The sequence below is a fragment of the Polistes dominula genome, unplaced genomic scaffold (genome assembly GCF_049000335.1).
Source record: "Polistes dominula isolate Pdom_NZ unplaced genomic scaffold, Pdom_raw_medaka contig_16, whole genome shotgun sequence".
Taxonomy (NCBI): Eukaryota; Metazoa; Arthropoda; class Insecta; order Hymenoptera; family Vespidae; genus Polistes; species Polistes dominula.
Window position 1 is genome coordinate 2,506,863 of NW_028301040.1, and position 22,137 is coordinate 2,528,999.

Genomic DNA, 22,137 nt, shown 5'->3' on the forward strand with positions numbered 1-22,137 from the left:
ATTTAATCTTTGCTCAGACTATGCTTATCATGTACAATGTTAATTGAACTTCAGTATTGTTATCATTCTAAAATATAAAAATCTTAAAAATTTATATTTAAGAGAACATGTTTTACGAATTTATTTGATATAAATCTTTTATTTCATATTAATTTAAAATATACAACTTAGCATTTCTAAACACGTGCAACAAAAGTGATCCAGGATCGAATAGATGTTGCTTACAACTTCGTGTAAACTGTTGATGTACGTGGCAATGCACTTATATATCAAAGATAATAAACAATTATTCAGTAAAAATAAGTGGTTATATTTGTTAACATATCATAAACATAATTGAAGTTATACTTATTACAAACAATGTCTTGAAAAAGCTCATCATAAGCGATGATATCGTACTGAAAGATACTTAACTTGGCTCTTTATTGATTACTATCTAAAACTTTAATCGAAGATTATTATTCGATTCCTAAACAATATCTAATCATTATTAATGATCATACATTTTCAATAATCTTACAACGTAATCTCTATTATAACGAATTTCGAAATAAACGTTTTCCGTGAGGATTTGAAAAAGTTCAAGCTTTCCCGCCACATTCTTAGAAAGATCATTTTAAAAGCGCACGACCCGCAGACGATCGAACAACGACGATCGTTCCCATTATTCTTATCGTAAAGGAACGCTACGTGGGGCCCGGTTGCCATTGGAAATTGATTTCCGGTTGCCAAGCAACGTTCACTTAAAGTTGCCTACCACGCTTAGCCATGCCTGACCGGTGGTTTAGTCAGCTGCAGGTTGCGCGCCATCAAGGTGCAAGTAAACCATGGGTCTGCCAGACATTGAAAATATACCTGGTAATAAAATATTATTTATCTCCACGTATATTGCACCAATTAACGATGTATCAAATAATCCACACAAAAAAGTAATTCCTTTAGCACATGCAAACGCACGAATAGTTAAGTAAATTGTAAGACATGGCAAAAGGAGAACAAACGATCGGGCGCGAAAAGATTTCATGGTTTGCAAAGGAATCCCAAAGCTTTCGTAAGAAAAAAATATATTCAACCCTATCGTCTTTTCTCGCACAACATATTCGGATAATAATCCGAAGTCGATTGAAAATAATACTAATCGTTGATTTTTACGAGCCAAGCTGCAGCTAAAACGCGCGTGCACGGTTTATAAAGAAAGGTAACGCTTCATGTTTTCCAGTAATGCGAAGTTACGATGTCTGATATTGGAATATGTTTAGATTTTTCGATTACTATATTCTTTCTACTACTATACTATCTTATTACAGTATTTTATTTACAATAATTGAACACAAGATAACACCGTTGTTTATTATTTCTTTTTTCCAAGAACTTAATAATTTAATAAACTCGTTATATTATATATTAATATAAGGAAGTTGTGTGTCTTTGTGCACACATATTCTAGTGTATAACAAACGCGTGAAACTAAATTGTCAAGCTAATCGATCGAATGTAGCAGCAAAGTGCGAATGTCTAGCTCACTTATTCAAGGTTCGATCCTTTTCTACGATGCACATATTTTTCAATGCATTACATTAAACAGAACGTGTCAAGAACCAGTAAAGGGTCAATGGTCTACAAGAGTAATGTATTCATAGTTTGAAAATAAACGACATATTGCTTTACGTTTATTTATTAATAATAAAATATAAAATATTATACTTTACGACAGAAAATTATTTGAAATTATTTTTCAAATGTTTTAAATGCAACAACAACAAAAAAATCAATTTAACAATAAATCAACATCAGCTAGTGGCTTGTGCATTCGCATTTTCTTTGAAATAAATTACTTCAAATTAGATTATATCAAATAATCATAAAATAAAACAAATCATTAACCTCAAATGTTAGTTCAGTTCCATGAATAAAAATCAGTAACACAAATTATATTCACGATGATATCGAAATAATAAATTGGCCATCGTGTATCTGAAAATTCGCATAACAAAACTACCCTTTAATGTATTTCGCATTAGGAACAACGTCCCACTTTCCTACATATTTTCCGTTTAACTTGTTCTTTAAATTTCTCTAAGAACAACTCGTGTAACAAATGTGATGCTTTCCGTACCGTTGGTAATCTGTGGTTTCATAAATTTTCCTTGGTTAAGAAAGAAAGGTTTACACCTATTTAAATTTTACCTAAGATGACGTGACCTCAGTCTAACCGTTGAAAACTTCTTTACAAAGGTGTATAAAACATTGCTCACCTAAGGGTGCCATTAAAAGAAAGCTAGCATTAACATACTTTCGAGGTGAACCAAAAAAAGAAGCAAGCACATATATCCATAAAGCCGGTTAACCGGAACTAGAAAGATGGTAGATTTTACTCTCTACTTTTGAAACATTCACGTGTTAACGCTTTTCCGTCATTATAACATCTAAATTTACGCTACTTTTTTAAAGTTCATACTTAAAAAGTCATTTAAAAATTCGATGCGTTGCTACGGAAGCTCATGAAATTGTGAAACTTGATGTTGCGTAAAGGGAAAAAGAATAAAACTATTTATTTGGTATGAAATAGTACAGCATCCTGTTAGACTATAACTCTTTCATGTTTATCTCGCGAATTTTCAATCCATAAGATAAGTACAGGATGAATAATGCAAAGGGCTGCCGTTTGAACTTTTGATAAGCAAAACGTAATCGTAAATCGTACAGAGGAGGATTTACGTTGGGTACCGCATCACTGACCTTTATAAACCAAGAAACTGGAATACACCTTGCATCTTGATGCATAGCCAACAACTGGTTTTCATACTAGCTTCTTACCCCCTACTACTATTTCAAAATTTATTCTCTAACGTTCACTTCAATTTATATTCACCAAATATAGAAGGATCGAAATTGTCCTAACGACGATTACAAATTTTCATTTCTAAAGTATTTCAAAAGTATACCTTTTATCGTCTTGTTGATGAACAACTGCCACAAGTGGTTCCACGTGTACGTAGATACAGTACGAAAAATCTATAAGCTTTCTACGTGTCTTGAATACCTTGCATAAACTCAGACCAAACTTCTAATAGTCTAGTCGAAAATTCAATCTTGATTTCTCCTTCTGTTCGTGTTAAAACTCGATTGTAGAGTTTTGAAGAATTGTATTTGTTAAAAAATTCTCTTTTATTCCAATACATGTAAGAAACAAGAGGTTTTTTTTTTACCGTTGAGTAATTTGAAACAATTGGCATAATCTACCTCATTTGAAACTTACATTTCATTAGAATCATGCAATAAATAACCGAAACTTAATAAGCGTACGATTTAACAAGCCAACACGAACGTTAATGCAATTCTAACGCATATGAGAAGAAAATTATGAGAAGAAAATTGATTATTATTAATAACACCAATGTAAATTAATCGTAGTAATTGTTGAGTGAAAACAATAAAGGCCTGTATTTCTCGATTTACATTTTAAACTCTACTTTTGCTTTCGTGCCAGACGTAAAAGAAAATACTGATGAATTCACGATAAGAAGTTATCATGATAGACCCTTAAAAAATCACAAGTAAATCAGCAAGTTCCCTGCTTTCATTTGTGCTTAACGTGATATCACGGATAATTTGTACGATAAAATTGACCATCATTGGGGAGGTCAGAGAGCGTTTGAACTTTTTAAGCATAGTGAAATCTCCGCTTCTTTTTTACTCGTAAGATAAAGAAAGAAAAAAAAAGACTGTGTAAAGAATAAGAACGAAATGATTAGTTATTTCGTTCTAATTCCATATACATATATATAATATATAATGATTATATTTCGTTTCTACCTTGAAGAAAATAAATATAAATTGAGTCTTTTCATTGTTCGTAATGGAAAGTTTTTAATCCTACTTAATACTTCATCATTTTAATGTGGATTTTAATGAAAGTTTTTAATCTTACCTAATACTCCATCATTTTAATTATGATTAATTATTCTTACCGATAACACCATGCCAAAACGATATTTATAACATTTCAAAAATACGACTACAACAGAGTTGTAATTAAATAAAATATCTTGTTAGTCGAAGAAAATAAAACATAGATATTCTTAGAATAAGTTTTACCTTCCCCTTAGATGTATTTAGAAAATTTAATCTAAGAACGTTATCGCACACTTGCTTTTGTGGCACGTTGTTCGAATTAATTATGCAAACAGCGATTAATGATTCCTCTGTTTCGACACTTGGTCGTGTCGGTATAATGGCACGCGTTACACATACATGAATTCAAAACGACCGTGAAAAATGTATTTTTAGACAAAAAACAATTATCGCGTTATGGATCATATATATAACAATTGGTTTCTCCTAACTTTTCATTAAAGAATAATTACATACAAATTACCTACATACAATAACAATTATATAAAATTAACATTTCAAATGAACGTAGATAAATAATAGAAAGAAAAAAAAATAATTGATGATTTTTAGAAACTGGTGCTGTATTCACGATCGGTAGAAGCAGATTTGCTGATAACATAGCGTCACACTTCTTCATACGTAAGGATCCAGTATTGACTATCACTTGTGGAGATGAACATTCCGCCGTGGTGTGTCGTAAGTATTTTCTTGATGCACATGTATAATAAAATAGGTTGCAACGTTACACATGTCGTTTGTCAGTGGCTCAATGTTTCACTCGATCGAATGAATTTATTATTGAAATAGGAATGGCATACAAACGTCTCTAGTGAATTGCAACTTATCAATGTCTACCATTAAAAAGATCTGAAATTGTTGTCGCATTTGATGGACGATCCCTTGACTAACCACCGACCGTCATTAAAAAAACCTTTTGACAGAAAGAGAGAAAGCTTAACTAAAAGTTAATAGAAGTTAACCGCTAACTAAGTGAAAACTCGCTTAAAGCTTGCAATTAGCATTAAGGCAATAACACAGTGCGATATATTAATCATTGATCATCCATCGTAGATAGTTGTTTGTAGAAGTACTTTATTGATTCGAGCATTAGCGTGGCTTGATTGAAACGGAAATCAATATGTGAATGACTTCGAGCTTAACGTCCATCTGCCCTATACTACACACGTGCGTTTATTTTTTTTAATTCTTCTTTTACTTCTTCTCTTCAATCGTTTTCCAATTCAATTGTCAAAATTTCATTGAAATTTACAATTGAATTAAATCTATTTCTTCAAAATTGTTACACGATTTTCAAATCGTCTATATAGTTATCACTCTTACCGATGGCATCCTAGTAAACACTGACACCGCAAGTTCAGTTGGAGGTATCTCATAATTTCTTTTTTGATTTTATTGTAAATATTTAACGGGGTTAAATGTTGATAGAACCGGGCCGTGTTTAAAATGGGAAGGATCGAAGCTCGCATGATTTACAGCTTCTGCAACATGCCATGCAAGAAACTTACAGTCGAACTATGCTTACATAGGGATAGCCACTGTCCGGTAAATCGATATGGACACGCAACGGTTGTGAGCTCTGCATGACCAGACTCAAAAACATTGTTATTGTTAATAATCTTGCTCGCTCACTCGCTAAGCAAAAGGTACAACCAGAGGATCGATACGGAAATCGTAATTTCACTTCCTTTTCACTGCAGACTGTGTTAGTAGACATTTGGAAATGTTCCAGTTGATTTTTCTTGCTGAAACCTCTCTATATTCCTATTTTACAGTTGTTCTATTATAAACGGAACGGATGTCGTCACTAATGAGTTATACCAAACTGTTCTCAACTCTAAAAGAAACGTTAGATGATAATTAAAAAAGCATAACGGTCAACTAAAGATAGACATGTAAAGGAAAAACCTTGCTGCGTTTTAAATATACCTACAGCTGGCTAGCCACTCTTTTGTCTATAAAAAAAAAAAACTTCTCTAATCGAAGATCATAGAGTTTATGAACAGAAATGAGAAATAGGATGAAGAAAGTAGTACTATAGTGCTTATAGTTAAGAGTATATAAATGTATAGTTTAATATAAAATTGGATTTCAGAAAGTGGCAGACTGTTCGTATTTGGAAGCAACGATTGGGGTCAATTGGGTCTCGGTCACAAAAACCATGTCAGCAAACCATCTTGCGTGAAAAGTAATACACTTTATTTCAAACCTTTAATACTTTTACCACATTGTTAGATTTTGTTAAGGTCAATTTTATAAGATCTATAAATATTTTCGTGTGTTGCAGTTTTAAAGCCAGAAAAAGTAACACACGTTGCATGTGGAAGAGCACACACTTTAATATGTACAGGTTAGTCTGTAAAAAGAATACAAAAATATATACATATATATTAAAAATGGCAAAGTATGTGCAATAAACGTCATGGGTTAACATTTAGAAATATTACATAGTTAAAGGAAACATGAATGGTAATTTATTCGTTTACGTGTTCAAACTATTTTTATATGACAAGACTAATTATTCTTTTTTATTAAGCTGATAAGTATGACGTACGCATTCGCGGTATTTTTCATATTGATTTTCATTTAAATTAGGATAGAAAATATTTTCTTGATTATTTTATTTCTCGTGTTATAACTTTACATCATTTTCTCTTAGGTGGACAAAAGATATTTGCTTGTGGAAGTGATCAGGAAGGACAACTGGGTCGCGGAAACTCAGCGACAGGAGACAGTGCAAGTACACCAGTCTTGGTATACGATTGCGGTCTCGCAGGTCCAAGAGTAGTTCAAATAGCTGCGGGTTCTCATCATTCGATGGCTCTTACCAGTGACGGGGGTGTCATCGCCTGGGGAAGCAATCTCGAGGGACAACTCGGACTATCGGGAATCTCTGGACTGGTAAATAAGCCGACGAAGGTCCCAATTCCCGAACCGGTGAAAGAAATCAGCACAGGATATTATCATTCTGCGTTCTTAACCGGTAACGTATATTCCTTCATCAAGAAGTTCGTTGAAAATTACAATGTCATTTTCGTTGCATATCATGTATCGATGATTCGATACAATAGGTTTGAGTCTCGTCATTATGTGCAATCAATACTACATATATATATATTACGCGATTATTACTCATCGTATTATTATTCTTGAAAATAATTAGCCTACATTTTCTCTGACCCTGATTTCCATTCATCTAATAATGGATACTGATCAGATGTCGATCAATTGAGATTCCTAGCTTGGACTAATGTATTCTTGGAAGTTTTCTATACTATAGACCATCGTTCAGTTTTATAATAAAAAAAAACTGCCATGTGTTCCCACGCAAAACTATAAACTTATACGTATACATACATATATATACGTATACTGTTCAAGCTCAATGATATTTACAGAAAGCGGTCTCGTTTATGTCTGTGGAGAATCTGAAAGTGGTAAGCTCGGGATCGATGTCAACTTCTCAACTCAAGTCGCGCCGAAGCAAATGCTATTGCCCACTACAGCGATACACATCGCGTGTGGAGGTCATCATACCCTCGTATTAACAGGTATCACATGTTAACCGAAACAATTATAAAAATCGCTTTACCAATTTCATATGTTGTTATCGCTGCTCTACTTACTAAAAAATATAATCTACTTTTCTTCTTCTTATTTTTCTTTTTTTTTTTTTTTTTATATATCGTTTAGAGAGCGGGAATGCTTATTGCGTTGGAAGCAATGCCAGTGGTCAACTGGGAATGGGGACGAACGTGACCGAAGTTTCAACGCCGAAACTTCTTTCTCGTGATGCTCTAAAGGATCAGTCGATCGTCAAAATCGCTTGCGGGGAAAGTCACAGTGCAGTTCTTACTGGTATAACACACGTATAAATCTGGATATTTTGATTTATTCAGCTGACTTTCATGATTTTTCTTGTAACGCAGAATCTGGAAAATTGTACACTTGTGGTGACGGTAGACATGGAAAATTGGGCCTCGAGGAAAATGAAAATAACGTTCACGAATTGACATTCGCTGTCAAATATCAAGAACTCTTCATATCGAATGTAAGTTATTTTTAATTCATATTTTTTTATTCTCATCGCATACATGTTCTTGAATTTTATTAAAACATACGGTTTGTTCTTTCAGGTATCTTGTGGTGGTTGTCACACAATTTTATTAGGAAAAAGACGTGAAACGAATAATCAAACGGAATTAGAATCCGAATCTGTACAGGTAATGTGTATAAAATAAAACAGAAAAATAAATGAAGAGCTTGAAAGTGTTCATTGATTTTTTGACTTTTAGGATCATCAAATTCAAAAAAAGAATCCTTTACCTCCCTTGAAACTTCCTGTAAATAGATTACAAACGGAAAATCATACGGATAAAATGGACGAAGTTGAAAAGGAATCAACAGAGAATGAAAATATTCTTGAAAAGTCTACATTGGAGGAGAGTCATGAAAATAAATTGGACAATGAAAAATTGGATAATAATTCCGAAACACCAAAGGATAATATGAATAATATCGAAAAACCTGAAATACCTATAACGAACGAGGAACCGGAAGAGACACCAAAAATCATGGAAGAGGAAAAGTCAGAAGATACGAGTGAAAAAAAGGACATGGAAAATAATAACGAAGAAGAAACAACAAAGACCAATAATACAAGTAATGTTGATATTGAAAAACCAAGTGAATCAACGACGGTAGATGAAGAATCAAGTAATGTAGAAGAAAAGACAGACGAAACGGCAAAAACGGAAGAACCCAAAATTGAAGATGAAACGAAAACCAGTCCAGAAAAACCAGCATCTCCTGACCCTACGCCACCGCCGAAACCACCTCGACAAAAAGCAGGGAGTCCTCAAGGGTCTGCTGGTGAAACTACCGAATTATCAAATAAGTCTTCGGAGAATGAAGAAAAAAAAGAAGATAGTCAAGAAAACAATTCAAAAACGAACGAAACCAAGGAATCCGAGGAGTCTGTAATAAAATCTATGACAGAAGAAACAAAAAAGGAAGAAGAAAGTCCTGCAAAAGTGTCTATCAGCAGTCACAAATCTCGATCTATGAAATTAAATAACGATATTGAAGAAACTATAATATCAGATGCTAAAAATGTTTTGGATGAAATAAAGGAGACGGAGAAGATTATAAAAAATGAAAAAAATGATGAAGAACACACGCACGATGATGCTGATGTGATACAATCACCAGCACCTAGAACTGGTTTGTAATATATTTTCATTTATATTTTATTATTCTTACGAGTTTCATATTAAATTGTATGATTATTTTAAATTATATCTTTAAGGAAAAATGGCAAAGTTATTTAAAGGTAAGAGACAACAAGAGATAGAGAATGGCACAAAATCAAGCGGAGCTACAAATCCAAAATCAAAGGTACATATTATATTATTTTCATAGTTTCTTGATATTTTATTAAATATAATTGTCTAATAAATTATATACTGTAATTGTTTTCAGTCGAAAACGTGTACCATCTTGTGATCGAAAAGACTTCAAAGATTTGATTGTAATTTATTCTATTTTTTTATATCAAACCCTCCTACGCAAATATTAAACGCTTGGGGACCAAAGCGGTTAAAATTGAATAATTTTCCAAGTAATCTTGGAACACAACGATGAAGTGTCTTATCACGGAATTTATTATTCATTGTGGCCTTAATATGCATTCCTTTAGGTGTGCGTCATTGTTAAATTGCTTCAACGATGATTCAAAAATTGTACCATAAAAGTGTACCTATAAATAAATTTTCCCATTGTACTTGTATTAAAAGATCATTTTTTTATAATCTAACTTTTTATTTAATTAACGAACAATTTGACGAACATTTCTTCATGAATTCAATATAACAAGATTTTAATTAAATCAATACAATTGTATTATCTTAATTACTTATATAAATGTTAAATAAAACTAGTTTGAATTAAAAGAAAAATGTAAAGAACATTTGAAATTTGGCGCCAAACTGGCTGACTGACGCAAGACGAAAAGTTTAGGTCGTGTTAACACTCAACGTGTTAACAGCGCCTTAAGCTTCACTAGCGCTGTTCAAAAACGACAAATTAACGAAACATTCTTGTAGGCAGATGTTCGAATATATACTATGTTATTTATATATTAGTATGTAGTACTATGCGCTATCGATAACTGTTAATAAAGTAATAAACACTAAAAGTACGTTATATTAGGTAATATTACAAAATTTATTCTATAGATAAATTAAAAATTGATATTTATTAAGAGATATATACAATGGCAGATACAGGTACAGACAATAATGATCATGTAAAAACTAATGAAAGATTTTCTCGCAATCGTGAACGTGGTTCTGGTAGTAAAAATCGTGACGGATTTTTTAAGCATAGCGACAGACGAAATGAATTTTATAATCCACGAGGATCAAATAAATATCGTTCTGAATCGTACGGAGGAAGTAGTAAGTTTTAATTACAAAATTTATATATATATAATTCTATTTTATATTAGATAATATAAATAATAAATATATTATAAGTATTGTTAAATTGAACAGTTCAAAATTAAATAAATCATGTTTACATTTTACAGGTTCAAATGATAACAGTTTTAATAAAAACCCATACAAACGAAATTGGACTCCACCGCAAGGAGATGAAAAAAGAAAGAGGTTAGAAGTTGGTAATCGTCTCAAAGAACCTGACATTGGTGTAACAGAATTTATAGGAGATCACCTTGGATTTCCTGGTCTAGTTAAAGAAAGATACAGCGATTTCCATGTCAATGAAATATCTCTTGACGGTGAAGTTGTTAAATTAACTAATCAAGAAATTCCTAGCGAGCCCGAAGAAACTGAAACTTTAGATGATTTAAAGAAATGTGTTCCTGATAACATATGGGAACAATTGCAAGCATTAAAGGAAGAAGAACCATCTAGTTCGACTATTGAAATTGATGTTACTAATATACATAAAGATGTAAGAAGAACCATTCATGAAATTGCTAAAAGACTGGCAAATGTTACGAGCCAAACTATTGATCAAAATGATAAAAAACTCATGGTAATGATGAAAACTACTAAAGGAAATAAAAGTAAAAATGGTAAAATCATCACTTGTTTTAAATAGAAGTAAAAAAAAGTTATGTTATTATTTTCTATGAAATACTTATACTTTTTCTTATCTTATCAGATCATAGGTTCCGTCTTGATGATAGAGTTAATTGGAAGAAACACGGAGGAGATTATTGTTACTTTTCATTGCATAAAGTAAATATGGATACTATGGACGCTTTAAATCAAATGGCAATGATACTACGCACTAGACCAAATAATTTTAGTTACGCTGGAACTAAAGACCGTAGAGCATGGACTACTCAATGGGTTAGTTTGAAAAAAACACCTCCTAAAAAAATATTACGCGCAGGATATGCGATACGTGGTGCCTATGTAGGAAATTTCAAATTTGAAAAAGTACCACTGAAGTTAGGTATGTTGAGAGGTAATCGATTTAGAATTGCAATAAGAAATGTTATTGCATCAAATGAAGAAATTGAAAAGGCTATGATATCGTTACGCGATCGTGGTTTTATTAATTATTATGGTCTTCAAAGATTTGGCACAGTTGCTGCCATTCCAACTCACGAAATAGGAAAGAAATTGCTACAGGGTAAATGGAACGAAGCAATAGATTTGATTTTAAAACCTCGAGAAGGTGAAAAAGATCAAGGCTTGGCAGAAGGTAGGAAAATATACGAAACTACTAAAGATGCACATGCAGCATACAATAAAATTCAAAGATCTGACAAAATTGAAGCAACCCTTTTAAAAGGTTTAACAATATGTACAGATAAAAATCCTCAAGGAGCATTAGATTTGTTACCGCGAAATATTCGTTTAATGTATATTCATGCTTATCAAAGTTTCATATGGAATCAAATAGTATCTAAAAGAATCAAAGAATTTGGTACACGTCCTATCGTTGGTGACTTAGTATATCAAAATAAGTTGGAAAATAAATGTTTGGAGGAACATTCCGAACAATTTTCTCAAGATAATACAGAAGATGATATCTTAGATAATGACGAAACCAATAATTCTCCGAAAGAAGATCAAGATGAAATGATAACTGAAACATATGAAGAAGATATTGAAAACGATGACAAAGAGTCTAACAACGATATTAAAGAAGTTACAAATGCTACAGAAATTAGCCTTAAGATAGAAGAGAAATCTGACGAAAGTAATACTGTTGAAAATAAAGAAGAGCAAGAAGACTTGAGTCATATTCCTTCTGTTAAAGTTCTTACTGAAGAAGACTTGCCAAATTATACATTGGATGATGTAATAATGCCACAACCAGGTTGGAAAGTGACTTATCCTCCATATGCCAAGCCTTGGTTTGATGAAATTTTAGCAAAAGATGGATTGACTACTGATTTAAGACAAAATAACAAGTAAGTTTAACATTTCATATGAAACTACTTATTATTATTATGTAAACTACATTATTATTTCCTTTTTTCTTTTTACTTTTATAGGAAATACAGTTTAGGTGGAGCTTACAGAAAAATATTACAAATCCCAAAGGACTTATCTTGGAAAATAATGCACTATAAAGCTAAGCATGATAATCTTATTTCCAGTGACATAGACGAAATGAGGAAGGTTACTCCTCCAAAAGACGATCCTGGTAAGTAAAATATTATTTATTGTTAAATTGATTTTTTCAATTTATTATCAACATGGACATTTGTAGAGGGAGAATTTAAAGCGTTAATAGTAGAAATGAGTTTAAGTGCAAGCACTTATGCCACAATGGCATTACGCGAAATATTAAAACACGATACGTCACCACAAATACAGGCTGCACAATCAGCAGCTCATGATGCGCTTGTAGAAAGTAATAAAACTATTGATGGTGAATCAGAAACAAGCAATAGTGATAATAAAAATACTCAAGGAAAAGAAATGGAAAAAGAAGAATCTGAACGGTCGGATAAAATTGATGATAAAATGGATGTTGATCAAAATCCAAAAGAATTTGCTGTAGAAGAAAAATGCCTAGCCGAATCTGAGACAGAAATGCAAGTAGAAATGGTCACTGATGACGTAGAAATGAATTAAGAAAAAAATAACTGCTAAAAAAAGGGGATGTTAGGGCTTTTATGCTAAAGCTGTTTTTTATTTTTTTTATTTTTAAATCAATATTCATGGTGCTACCAAACTTTACTGCTGTTTATCAGCATACGCTGCAATAATTCAACATTTTATCTATTCTCTAAAAATTTTTTTTTTATTTAAACAAGTAAAAGATTTTTTTATCTTATATCATTTCATTTCGCATAAAAATAATAATCAATTGAAATTCAATTCCAAATAAAGCAAAATTTAAGTGCTAATAAAAATATGTGTAGTTGGATAATTTGATTAATAAATGCATTATTTCCTAAATCTACCAGATTCATTATTTTCCTAAACAAATTCATCGTACTGTAAGTGGTTGTGTGTGTTTGCTTACATATACTTAAACATTATAATTTATATTTTAATATTGTGGGACGAGCGCCTCCATGCCAAACTTATCAGGCATTCGTGAGAGGGATAGCTCAATTGTTTATAGAGCAGTCGCCCGGAAAGCGAAAGATCCGTGGTTCGAATCCCGGTTCAGTCGGTCCAGCGGTTCAATTTTTTCACGAATCCCACAATATTGTAATGGCACCATAAAAGCCCACGGAAAAATAGAATATAATTGAAATGCGTTTGTATTTGAATATTCAAATCTTGCATTACCATTTTTCGGGATAGCAGATAATTCAACATTTCCAGAAACTGTTAAATTAGTTAAAGGAAATTGCGAGCAACGAGTTCTTTGGTGAGATCGTAAATTTCCAATAATAGAAAATCTCCTGTCACATACAGAACATTTATAGGGACGTTCACCTAAAAAAAAAACATCATACAAAAAAATATGAGATCTTATATATATGTTTTGTTTATTTATATAATTATAACAAATAAAATTACCTCTATGTACTTTCATGTGATTATCCAAAGCACCTTTTTTAGAAAATCCTCGATCGCATACGGAACATCTTAAAGGCCAATCTCCGGTATGTGTATATCCGTGTGCTCGGAGATCGCCAGGGGTTGAAAATGAACGGTCGCATTCTGTACACTTATGTGGTTTAACCTATTTCATTATTAATAACGTGATAATTAAATTATATTGACCAAATATTCAAGAAAATATCATATGCTTAAAATTTGAGCAATATTATTTTCTTTTCTTATCATTTTGCTGTTCTTTTTACGAGTTCGTATTATCATTTTTTTACTACTACTTTTTTCAATACTACTAAAGAGGGTCAAATCTTTTTTACTGCCTCTCTGAAATTAATAGCACATGATTTTTGTTTTTTTTTTTTTCGAACGGGACTCTCATCCATTTAATTAATTAAGCTCACGTGGTTTGATTTTAATTGAATCATATCGAAAACTAATAATCTAACGTGACTGGATCGTGAAAAAATTGAATGACATTTAAATTTATTATCCGTAGAATTGAATTCGAAACTTTTTTAAACTAAATATAATATGTAAATCTTGCTATTTAGTTTACTAATAGTAGTTATAAATAATTTAATATCAAGGCATCGAAAATTAATTATTAAACTTGATAAAATCTAAAGATTGTAATATTATATGAATAAATCTATATATTTATAATTTACCTTAGAATGAGTTAATTTATGGTAGTACAAATTTGATGAGGCCGTAAAATCTTTTCCGCAATACTGACACTTATGGGGACGTTCACCGGTATGTATTCTCTCATGTGTTTTTAATGAACTACTTGTGCTAAAAGATTTACCGCATACCGAACAACTATGCGGTTTTTCACCTAAACAATATAAACAGAAATCAGTCACAACAAACACAATGTCATGACAAAAAGTGAAAGAAGATAAATCATATATATTTTTTTTTGCTTAGATTCAAACCTGTATGTATTAGTAAATGTCTTTTTAGTAGAGAGGGTCTGTCACAAACTTTATTACAATATTGGCAAGTATAACAACGCCGTAATCTTAAAGTATCAGTATTAATTTCTTTGTACCTTCCGCTTCTACTCAAATCTAATGGCGTTTTCTGCATTTTGTTTCGAATGATGTGTAAACAAATTATTAATCGTTGAACTAAATAAACATGAAAATAAAAGAAAAGTTAAGAAATGATTAATATATATATATATATAAACAAAACAGAAAAGTTAATGTTTATCTGTAATAACACAATTATTATTTACTTACGAAAGATCTACTTTCAAATAAATTTTGATCTTACAGTGTTTTAATGAAAAAAGTTGTAAATATTATATTTCACATGAGTTAAATAACAGTCTGTAACTACTGATAGATTTGTAATACCTCGAGGAAGGCCAAATCTTACTACCTTGAAAATTACGAGCGTGATTATAGGTGAGAAATAGGATAGGGGTGACGATACCTCGGCGCATGTCGGAGGCGGCGTCTTCCAAAGGGCGGAGTTTGTGATATAACTTTTGATAATGTACCCATAAGATCGTCTATATAATATCTCGAAATGCCACGTAATGAGTGGCATCGCTATCAACCCCCTGTATATACGAAAAAATAAACTTACCGATGACAAATGATGATGCTACGAGTGATCGTTTGCAAAATCGTATACGTCAAGAAACATTTTAAACATTTCAAATTTCCCATTCAATATTTTTCCGTTTTATTTATTTTTCTTCTTCAGTTATTTTAAAAATATATTATTGTTAAATGTAGCATGTTTATTATATGTTAAATGATAATCATCCATATATATTTTACAAATCTCCTTGTACTCTTTGTTTCAAATGAGCAGAACCGTTGGAAGCATGATCACGTTTAGCATTATATTGTTTACTTACCATTGTAATTATGACTATAAAGGCATTGTTAAAAATAATACAAAGCGATGAAAACATTTTCGAAGATACTTAAGATATGTTGTTGTTTGAATATTGGTAAATAGTGAACATAATAAATAAAATATTTTAAAAAATGAGCTTATAGTTTGAAATCCTCCCTTAAAATAAATCCATCGAAACTATACATATTATCGAAAATATACGTTGAAAAATATATCGGAGGGTATCAACGGCTTATCGCACATTTTATATGCAGATTGTACAAGCAAAAAGCAAAAGTCATTGGGGTTATCGCACTCTTGAATTCGTTATAGATTTGAATCATGTATCTCACACTGGTTATATGAAAATTATCAAATAAAATTACAACAAAATCCAAATATCTTCTTCTATTTATATTCAGGCATTTACTATTAGCACATTTTCACTGTTAATTATTAAACACTGTTCATTGTTTAAACAATAAATAGAAAAATTATAAAGATCGATACTTGGGATCACTGCCAAGTATCCGATCTTACTGAACCGTCTTCTACTTACTAACTGTGAGTTCTAACGTTTATTGCTTCTTGCCCTTCAATAGTTACCATTCTTCGTTTCTTTCTTCTCTCTCACTCTTTGGTATATTTAAAAGTAAAATTTGATTTCTATAGATGTATCTTAGAATTCCTATTTAAATTTCAGATCATTGTTATATTTACTCTTATTTAGCCGACCCTTAGATGATTTGGAGATATTAATGGAAAATATTCGTTGGGACTTTATTTTGAAATGCAATCTTTCAGGACATAATTTAAATAGATACATCCTTTTGAAATATAACCTTTTAGATATAACAATAAATGACGGTCAGTACAGGTATTAGGTATATAATAATAAATTCACACATAATATAAATTGACTCATACAATGACGGTCTGAGAAAAGATCGCATAGCCCTTAATTACTCTCCCAAATGGAAGTTTTTTTTTTATTTTTTATTGATGAAGGGAGTAATGCGTCGTCACGATATCGGTAATTTTTCACAAATATTCAACCGGAAGTGAGATAATTCGTCGTATGGCATCAGGACACCGGATGTCCCGCGGTGCCCTTCCCTCGTTTGTCACCCACCAAAGGATATTAACGCTATTGAAGTCTCCTTCGGATCTTTATAAAATGCTCCTTCATCGTCCTACAAACAGCAATGTGCCAGGTACGTGGTATCTATGTATATTACAGCACTATCATTGTCGATCGATTTCACCAACGTTCGAAGCATAAACCAGCATTTTTTTCCCTCTTTTAAAATAGGGAATTTATTCTTTCGAACTTTACTATTTCTTAATAAAAGAATTTCTTTCTTTCTTTTTTTTTTTGTTTTATTTTTTTTTTTAATTTCAATCTTTGTTATTAGAAATTCGAAGAAATGAAAAGAAAATTCCTTTGAGAGATTGAAAATTTTCATTATTATTATAACAAATGTAAGAATAGTGGCTGTCTTGTAGTTTTACATCGAACACTTGAAAAACTTAGACTTTTGTTTAATTTCAGATATGCTAAGGTATTATTCATTCTCCTTGAATTTATAGAAAACCTAAAATGTTATGAATACCTAAAGACAATTTTTTGAGAGCCTTGAAAGTAACGTTGAATAAAAGAAGGGTTTAATAACCAAGCATCATCACATTGTAAGATCTGAAAAACAAACTGAGTTGTTAGGCTAGATCAGAATAGTGGGACTTGAAAAAAGAATCTTTCCTTTTTAGATGATTATGTGTATTTGATTTATTGGCACAATATTCTTATATTAACATCGACACGTCTTATTATTGGTATGCTAAACCTATTGGTATAAAAACTTAACACAAAACTTTACACAATGGTATATAAAATATGGGAAACAGATTTTCATTTATTTATTTTATTTAACAAATTTTTAAATTCATACGCTATTAATTATATTCATCGTGCATATATGTGGAACCTAAATTGGGTTTATTCTGAAATTTCATTTTTCTCGTATTAGGTAGATATTCTAATTCTAATACTTCTAATACGTTTTGACCGGAATGTAAAAATGGTGCAGGTACATAAAGAGTCATTTGTGGACCAGCTAAAGGCCAATATCTGCCAAGGTTATAACCATTTACATATGCTACACCTTTACCCCAACCTGTGGTATCTAGATAAGTGTCCAATGGTTGGCCAGTTATTTGGAAATATGAACGTAAAATAACCGGTCCGTTTCGAAGGATACCACTTTCAATTGTTTTAGTTTTAAAACTGCTTAATCCATTCAAATCGTTTAGCCGAAATCCTGTTATGTTCCAGAATGATAGGGGAATTCCACTGATAGTAACGTTAAAAATACCCTGCGCATAATAAAAATAACGATAATAATATCTACACGATATTCAACGATTTAAATTGTTAAATACCTTGAAATCATGAATTTCGTTGCCATAATTCAGATGTCCTTGATTTTCTACGAGTATTTTCAAGCGTTGGGAATATGGACTCGTTAATGATAAATAATTGATATTCTTGGTACGACTTAAAGTTCCAGCAAGTTGATCATCGACATATACCAATGCTCTGTCTTTTGTTATCGCATCTAATATCATTGGGTCTTGAACATTTGATGGTATGTTAGTTTCGTACAAGACTAACCAATGTGGTAATCCTAATTGTTCAAAAGTCTTTGCCTCGGATGATTGTAATACAGGAGACCCAAACAATTCTCTTGATGATGGTTCAAATAATTCCAGTACAGGTTCCAATAATACTGGACCATAGTCACCTTTAGGTGATACCGTAGGTATGGATATATTTGGCAATGGAAGGTACTAGAAACAAAATATATATATATTAAAATATGACAAGTATTAAATATCATAATTGATTATTCATTTCTCTACAAAATATTCTACCTTCGATATAACGTCTCTTATTTGAAAATATTTGTCTGTTGGATCACCAGCTTCTGTCAATGGTGCATCATAGTCGTAAGAAGTTAATTGAGGACTATACGATCTGGTATCGCCATTAGCTCCTAAATTAATTAAATAAGATTAGATCAATAATAATAAAAAAAAACAAATTATTTTAATACACTAACCTGAAGTAAATCCAAAATTCGTGCCACCGTAAAACATGTATACGTTAACCGATGCACCAACGGCCAACATTTCGTCCAATTTGTTTTTAACAGCGTTAGCTGAAACTTTTTGAAATGGTTCTTCCCAATGAGTCAACCATCCAGGATAAAATTCAGAATTTACCAATGGTCCCTTAAATGATTATTTCTATAAGTAAATTAAGTGTTTCTAATTGTTATTGATAATTAACGATCGTAAGAATATTTACTTTAGCTTGATAACGTCTCATAAGTTCAAAACTAGCGTTTACACTAGAACCAGTACCAAAATCAATTGTGGTGTATGCACCAGGTACTGATCCACAACGGATCATTCTATCAATTATTCCATCCGTTGTATACAAGACAGCTTTATTTCCAATTATCTTTTGAAAAATGTCGTACAATTTGCTCATGTATATCGAATCGCAAGCTGCGTAACTACCATATTCATTTTCCACCTTAAAATATAAAAGGATCGGATGAATATCGTTATGCTAAAAATGTTATACGAATTTAACTTACTTGGACCATAATAATGGGTCCACCATTGCCTCTTAAATAAGGTTTGACTTTATTTAACACAGTAGTCAAGTACAATTCCACGTAACTTAAGTATCCTATAACGATGAAAAGAACAAGAAAATTAAAACATATTTTATAGTATACAAAATTTAATATGAACAAAGTCTACTTACTAATATCATTGGTACGTAATTTGATATTTGGTTCACGAGTTAATAACCAATATGGAAAACCACCCTAAAAAAAAAAAAAAGAAAATTATTAGAACAAATGGAATGATTTTGAATATATGTACATGTAAAATAATTCACTTACGAAGTCTCTTTCAGCGCAAATGTAAGGCCCGGGTCTTAATAAAACCAAAAGGTTCTCTTCTTGTGCGATGTTTAAAAATTCGATGAGATCTGCATCGCCACTCCAATTCCAAACATCAAATTCAGGTTGATGTAAACTCCATTCAACGTATCTGTATACAAAACAAAGATTTATTTAGATTTAGTCTACTTATATTAATTTAATATTTCGTTTTTTCTTACGTTGAAACTGCGTTAAAACCAGCTGCTCTTAATTTTCTCAAACGATCCCGCCAATATACTTTAGGGGCACGAAAATAATGAAAACTACCGGAAACATAACGGAATGGTTTACCATCGAGTAAAAATTGATCATTCGTGTAATCCACTTGAAAACTGTATTTTGACTGTAAATCCTGCAATTGAACATTTGTCTTGATATTATTAAAATAACACGTTCTTACAGTAAAGAGTTTATTATTATTTATTTTTATATATATATATATATATCAAACACAAACATTTCGTTCGAATTCATACAATTCTCCTAGTGTAGTGGAAACGATCACGGCAAATAACGCTAACACCTTCCACATGTTGCACTAGCTTCTGTACATTCAACTGGACAACCCTTTTTGTTCTTCTTCCAAGTTGCTAAGAGAAGATTCTACGATCTACAATTCTTCGTTGGATCCGGTTCGTTTTAATGATGATACTCAACTGAAACCGGCCAAACAAGTAGTATCTCTAATTGTTTATGTCTAAAGTTCAGCATATAATCGTATATACATATGATCTTCTAAATATATATATATATTACTTTTCTTTCTTTTTTCTAACAATAATTGTATTTTATTATGTGTACTTTTTTATGAAATTAAAAAAAAACACAGAATGTTACGTGATAATGAAACATTTTGCTGAACTCACATAACAATTTTGCGGCTTATCATTACACTGTTTACTATTTATCGTATTGATACGTAGATGATAATAATACAGTCCACTCGACACTACTGACTTCCTAGCATCAACTGAAGAAGCTTTATACGTGTGCTTCGACCTAAAGCATATTGTGCGATATATCGCGACGGATTATGAAACACGCAATGTACAGTCTAATCGTTGAATTGCCGATGACTAACATTCTCTAGATGAATGCTAACAGAATAAAGACAAAAAGAGAAAGACAAGAGATAGAGAGAAAGAGAAATACTGAGGTAGATTATAGTTAGCCTAACACGTGCTATGGTCACTTACCTCGATCGACGTTCATTAAAATATACATTTGTTTATCCTAAATTTTGTTTCATTAAAGTGGTCTCTCTTAGTTTTATATTTAATCTGACTTAAGAATATTGAAAACGTTTTTCTTTTGTTTTTATACGAATATATTTAAATAATTATCAGAAATTAAATGGCAGTGATGGAAGAATATTTTGAATTTGTAAAATAAGTAATTCGAATGATAAATTTATCCCACAAAAAAAAAATAAACATGATACAATACTATCATTTGATATCACTATGTTAATGTAGTTTCAGCATGGTGCCAGAAAGACCGGCAGGTTTTAACATACCGTTAACTTTACTGTGACTCGTTCCACTTAAAGTTAGTAAAAATTTATGATTAAACTACGGCACATGCATATTTTTATTGGATATAACGTTGAACCTTTCCAAAGAAAATAGGTTTCAGGGATTCCAAGGGAAAATGTTTGTTTTACATATTTTATATACTTCACGTATATATTTGTCTTCACACGTGTTTGTGTATATCGTTTATATTAATTACATCTCTATTTTTAATTATTTATTGAAGTTCCGGGTAATAAAAGTGCCATTATTGTTGCACGTTTTAAATATACTTTAATTAAGTATTACATTAATTTTTATATACCTTGATAAGGTGTAGCAAATTGTTCTACGATAATATCTTCATATTTTACACATGTTGTTTGCATATTTCAACATATTTCAAACTATCCGCAGTTATAATTTATAACCATTCAACACTTTTGCGCATAACTTCGTTCGTTTGAAAATAATTATTATTAAATTTACAATTAGCTATCTTGAAAATCTGAGCAATTAATCTAACGTAGCAACACAACATGTTTATTGTCATTTTTGTTTTGTTTTGTATTTATTTTGATTATATCAATAAATTGTAAACATTTACTCATTGGCATGATTTACACATTTTAAGATTTGCTATCAATAATATGATGATAAGATTATTCATGGATAAATAATCTTGATTAAAAGATAATTGATTAAGTAAACATGTTTAGTGGGTAAAAATATATATATATATATATATATATATATATATAATTAATAGATAAA

General features: G+C 31.2%; 4 protein-coding genes across 8 annotated transcripts; 2 read left to right on the top strand and 2 right to left on the bottom strand.

The window, feature by feature from the left end:
• The first annotated feature begins 784 nt into the window (after nt 1–784).
• LOC107064835 (uncharacterized) lies at nt 785–9,834 on the top strand. The gene is made up of 12 exons (XM_015317915.2): nt 785–858; nt 4,468–4,593; nt 6,011–6,103; nt 6,203–6,265; nt 6,575–6,898; nt 7,314–7,466; nt 7,609–7,773; nt 7,845–7,966; nt 8,052–8,138; nt 8,211–9,138; nt 9,224–9,312; nt 9,397–9,834. The coding sequence occupies exons 1-12, from the start codon at nt 828–830 to the stop codon at nt 9,418–9,420; spliced, it is 2,205 nt and encodes a 734-aa protein (XP_015173401.2). The 5' UTR covers nt 785–827; the 3' UTR covers nt 9,421–9,834.
• Nucleotides 9,835–10,053: 219 nt separating this feature from the next.
• Pus7 (pseudouridine synthase 7) lies at nt 10,054–13,364 on the top strand. The gene is made up of 5 exons (XM_015318088.2): nt 10,054–10,373; nt 10,505–11,014; nt 11,104–12,367; nt 12,452–12,603; nt 12,670–13,364. The coding sequence occupies exons 1-5, from the start codon at nt 10,190–10,192 to the stop codon at nt 13,035–13,037; spliced, it is 2,478 nt and encodes an 825-aa protein (XP_015173574.2). The 5' UTR covers nt 10,054–10,189; the 3' UTR covers nt 13,038–13,364.
• A 152-nt stretch (nt 13,365–13,516) lies between these two features.
• LOC107064901 (uncharacterized) lies at nt 13,517–16,377 on the bottom strand. Of its 4 annotated transcripts, XM_089174612.1 has the most exons (6): nt 15,853–16,377; nt 15,420–15,549; nt 14,915–15,109; nt 14,645–14,814; nt 13,938–14,103; nt 13,517–13,853 (listed from the first exon to the last, which is right to left on the bottom strand). In XM_089174612.1, the coding sequence occupies exons 2-6, from the start codon at nt 15,427–15,429 to the stop codon at nt 13,528–13,530; spliced, it is 867 nt and encodes a 288-aa protein (XP_089030738.1). In that variant the 5' UTR covers nt 15,430–15,549; nt 15,853–16,377; the 3' UTR covers nt 13,517–13,527. The 4 variants fall into 4 exon arrangements, with proteins under 4 accessions (XP_089030738.1, XP_089030740.1, XP_015173573.2 ...); XM_089174614.1 differs by lacking the exon at nt 15,420–15,549; XM_015318087.2 differs by having other exon boundaries at nt 15,420–16,377.
• Nucleotides 16,378–17,588: 1,211 nt separating this feature from the next.
• LOC107064915 (beta-galactosidase-1-like protein) lies at nt 17,589–20,874 on the bottom strand. 2 transcript variants are annotated; one of them, XM_015318111.2, is made up of 11 exons: nt 20,719–20,874; nt 20,310–20,508; nt 20,032–20,204; nt 19,811–19,961; nt 19,669–19,732; nt 19,496–19,590; nt 19,201–19,431; nt 18,953–19,124; nt 18,765–18,886; nt 18,273–18,680; nt 17,589–18,206 (listed from the first exon to the last, which is right to left on the bottom strand). In XM_015318111.2, exons 2-11 carry the CDS (start codon nt 20,382–20,384, stop codon nt 17,787–17,789), a joined length of 1,911 nt encoding a protein of 636 aa, XP_015173597.1. In that variant the 5' UTR covers nt 20,385–20,508; nt 20,719–20,874; the 3' UTR covers nt 17,589–17,786. The 2 variants fall into 2 exon arrangements, with proteins under 2 accessions (XP_015173597.1, XP_015173596.1); XM_015318110.2 differs by having other exon boundaries at nt 20,032–20,222.
• Nucleotides 20,875–22,137: the final 1,263 nt, after the last annotated feature.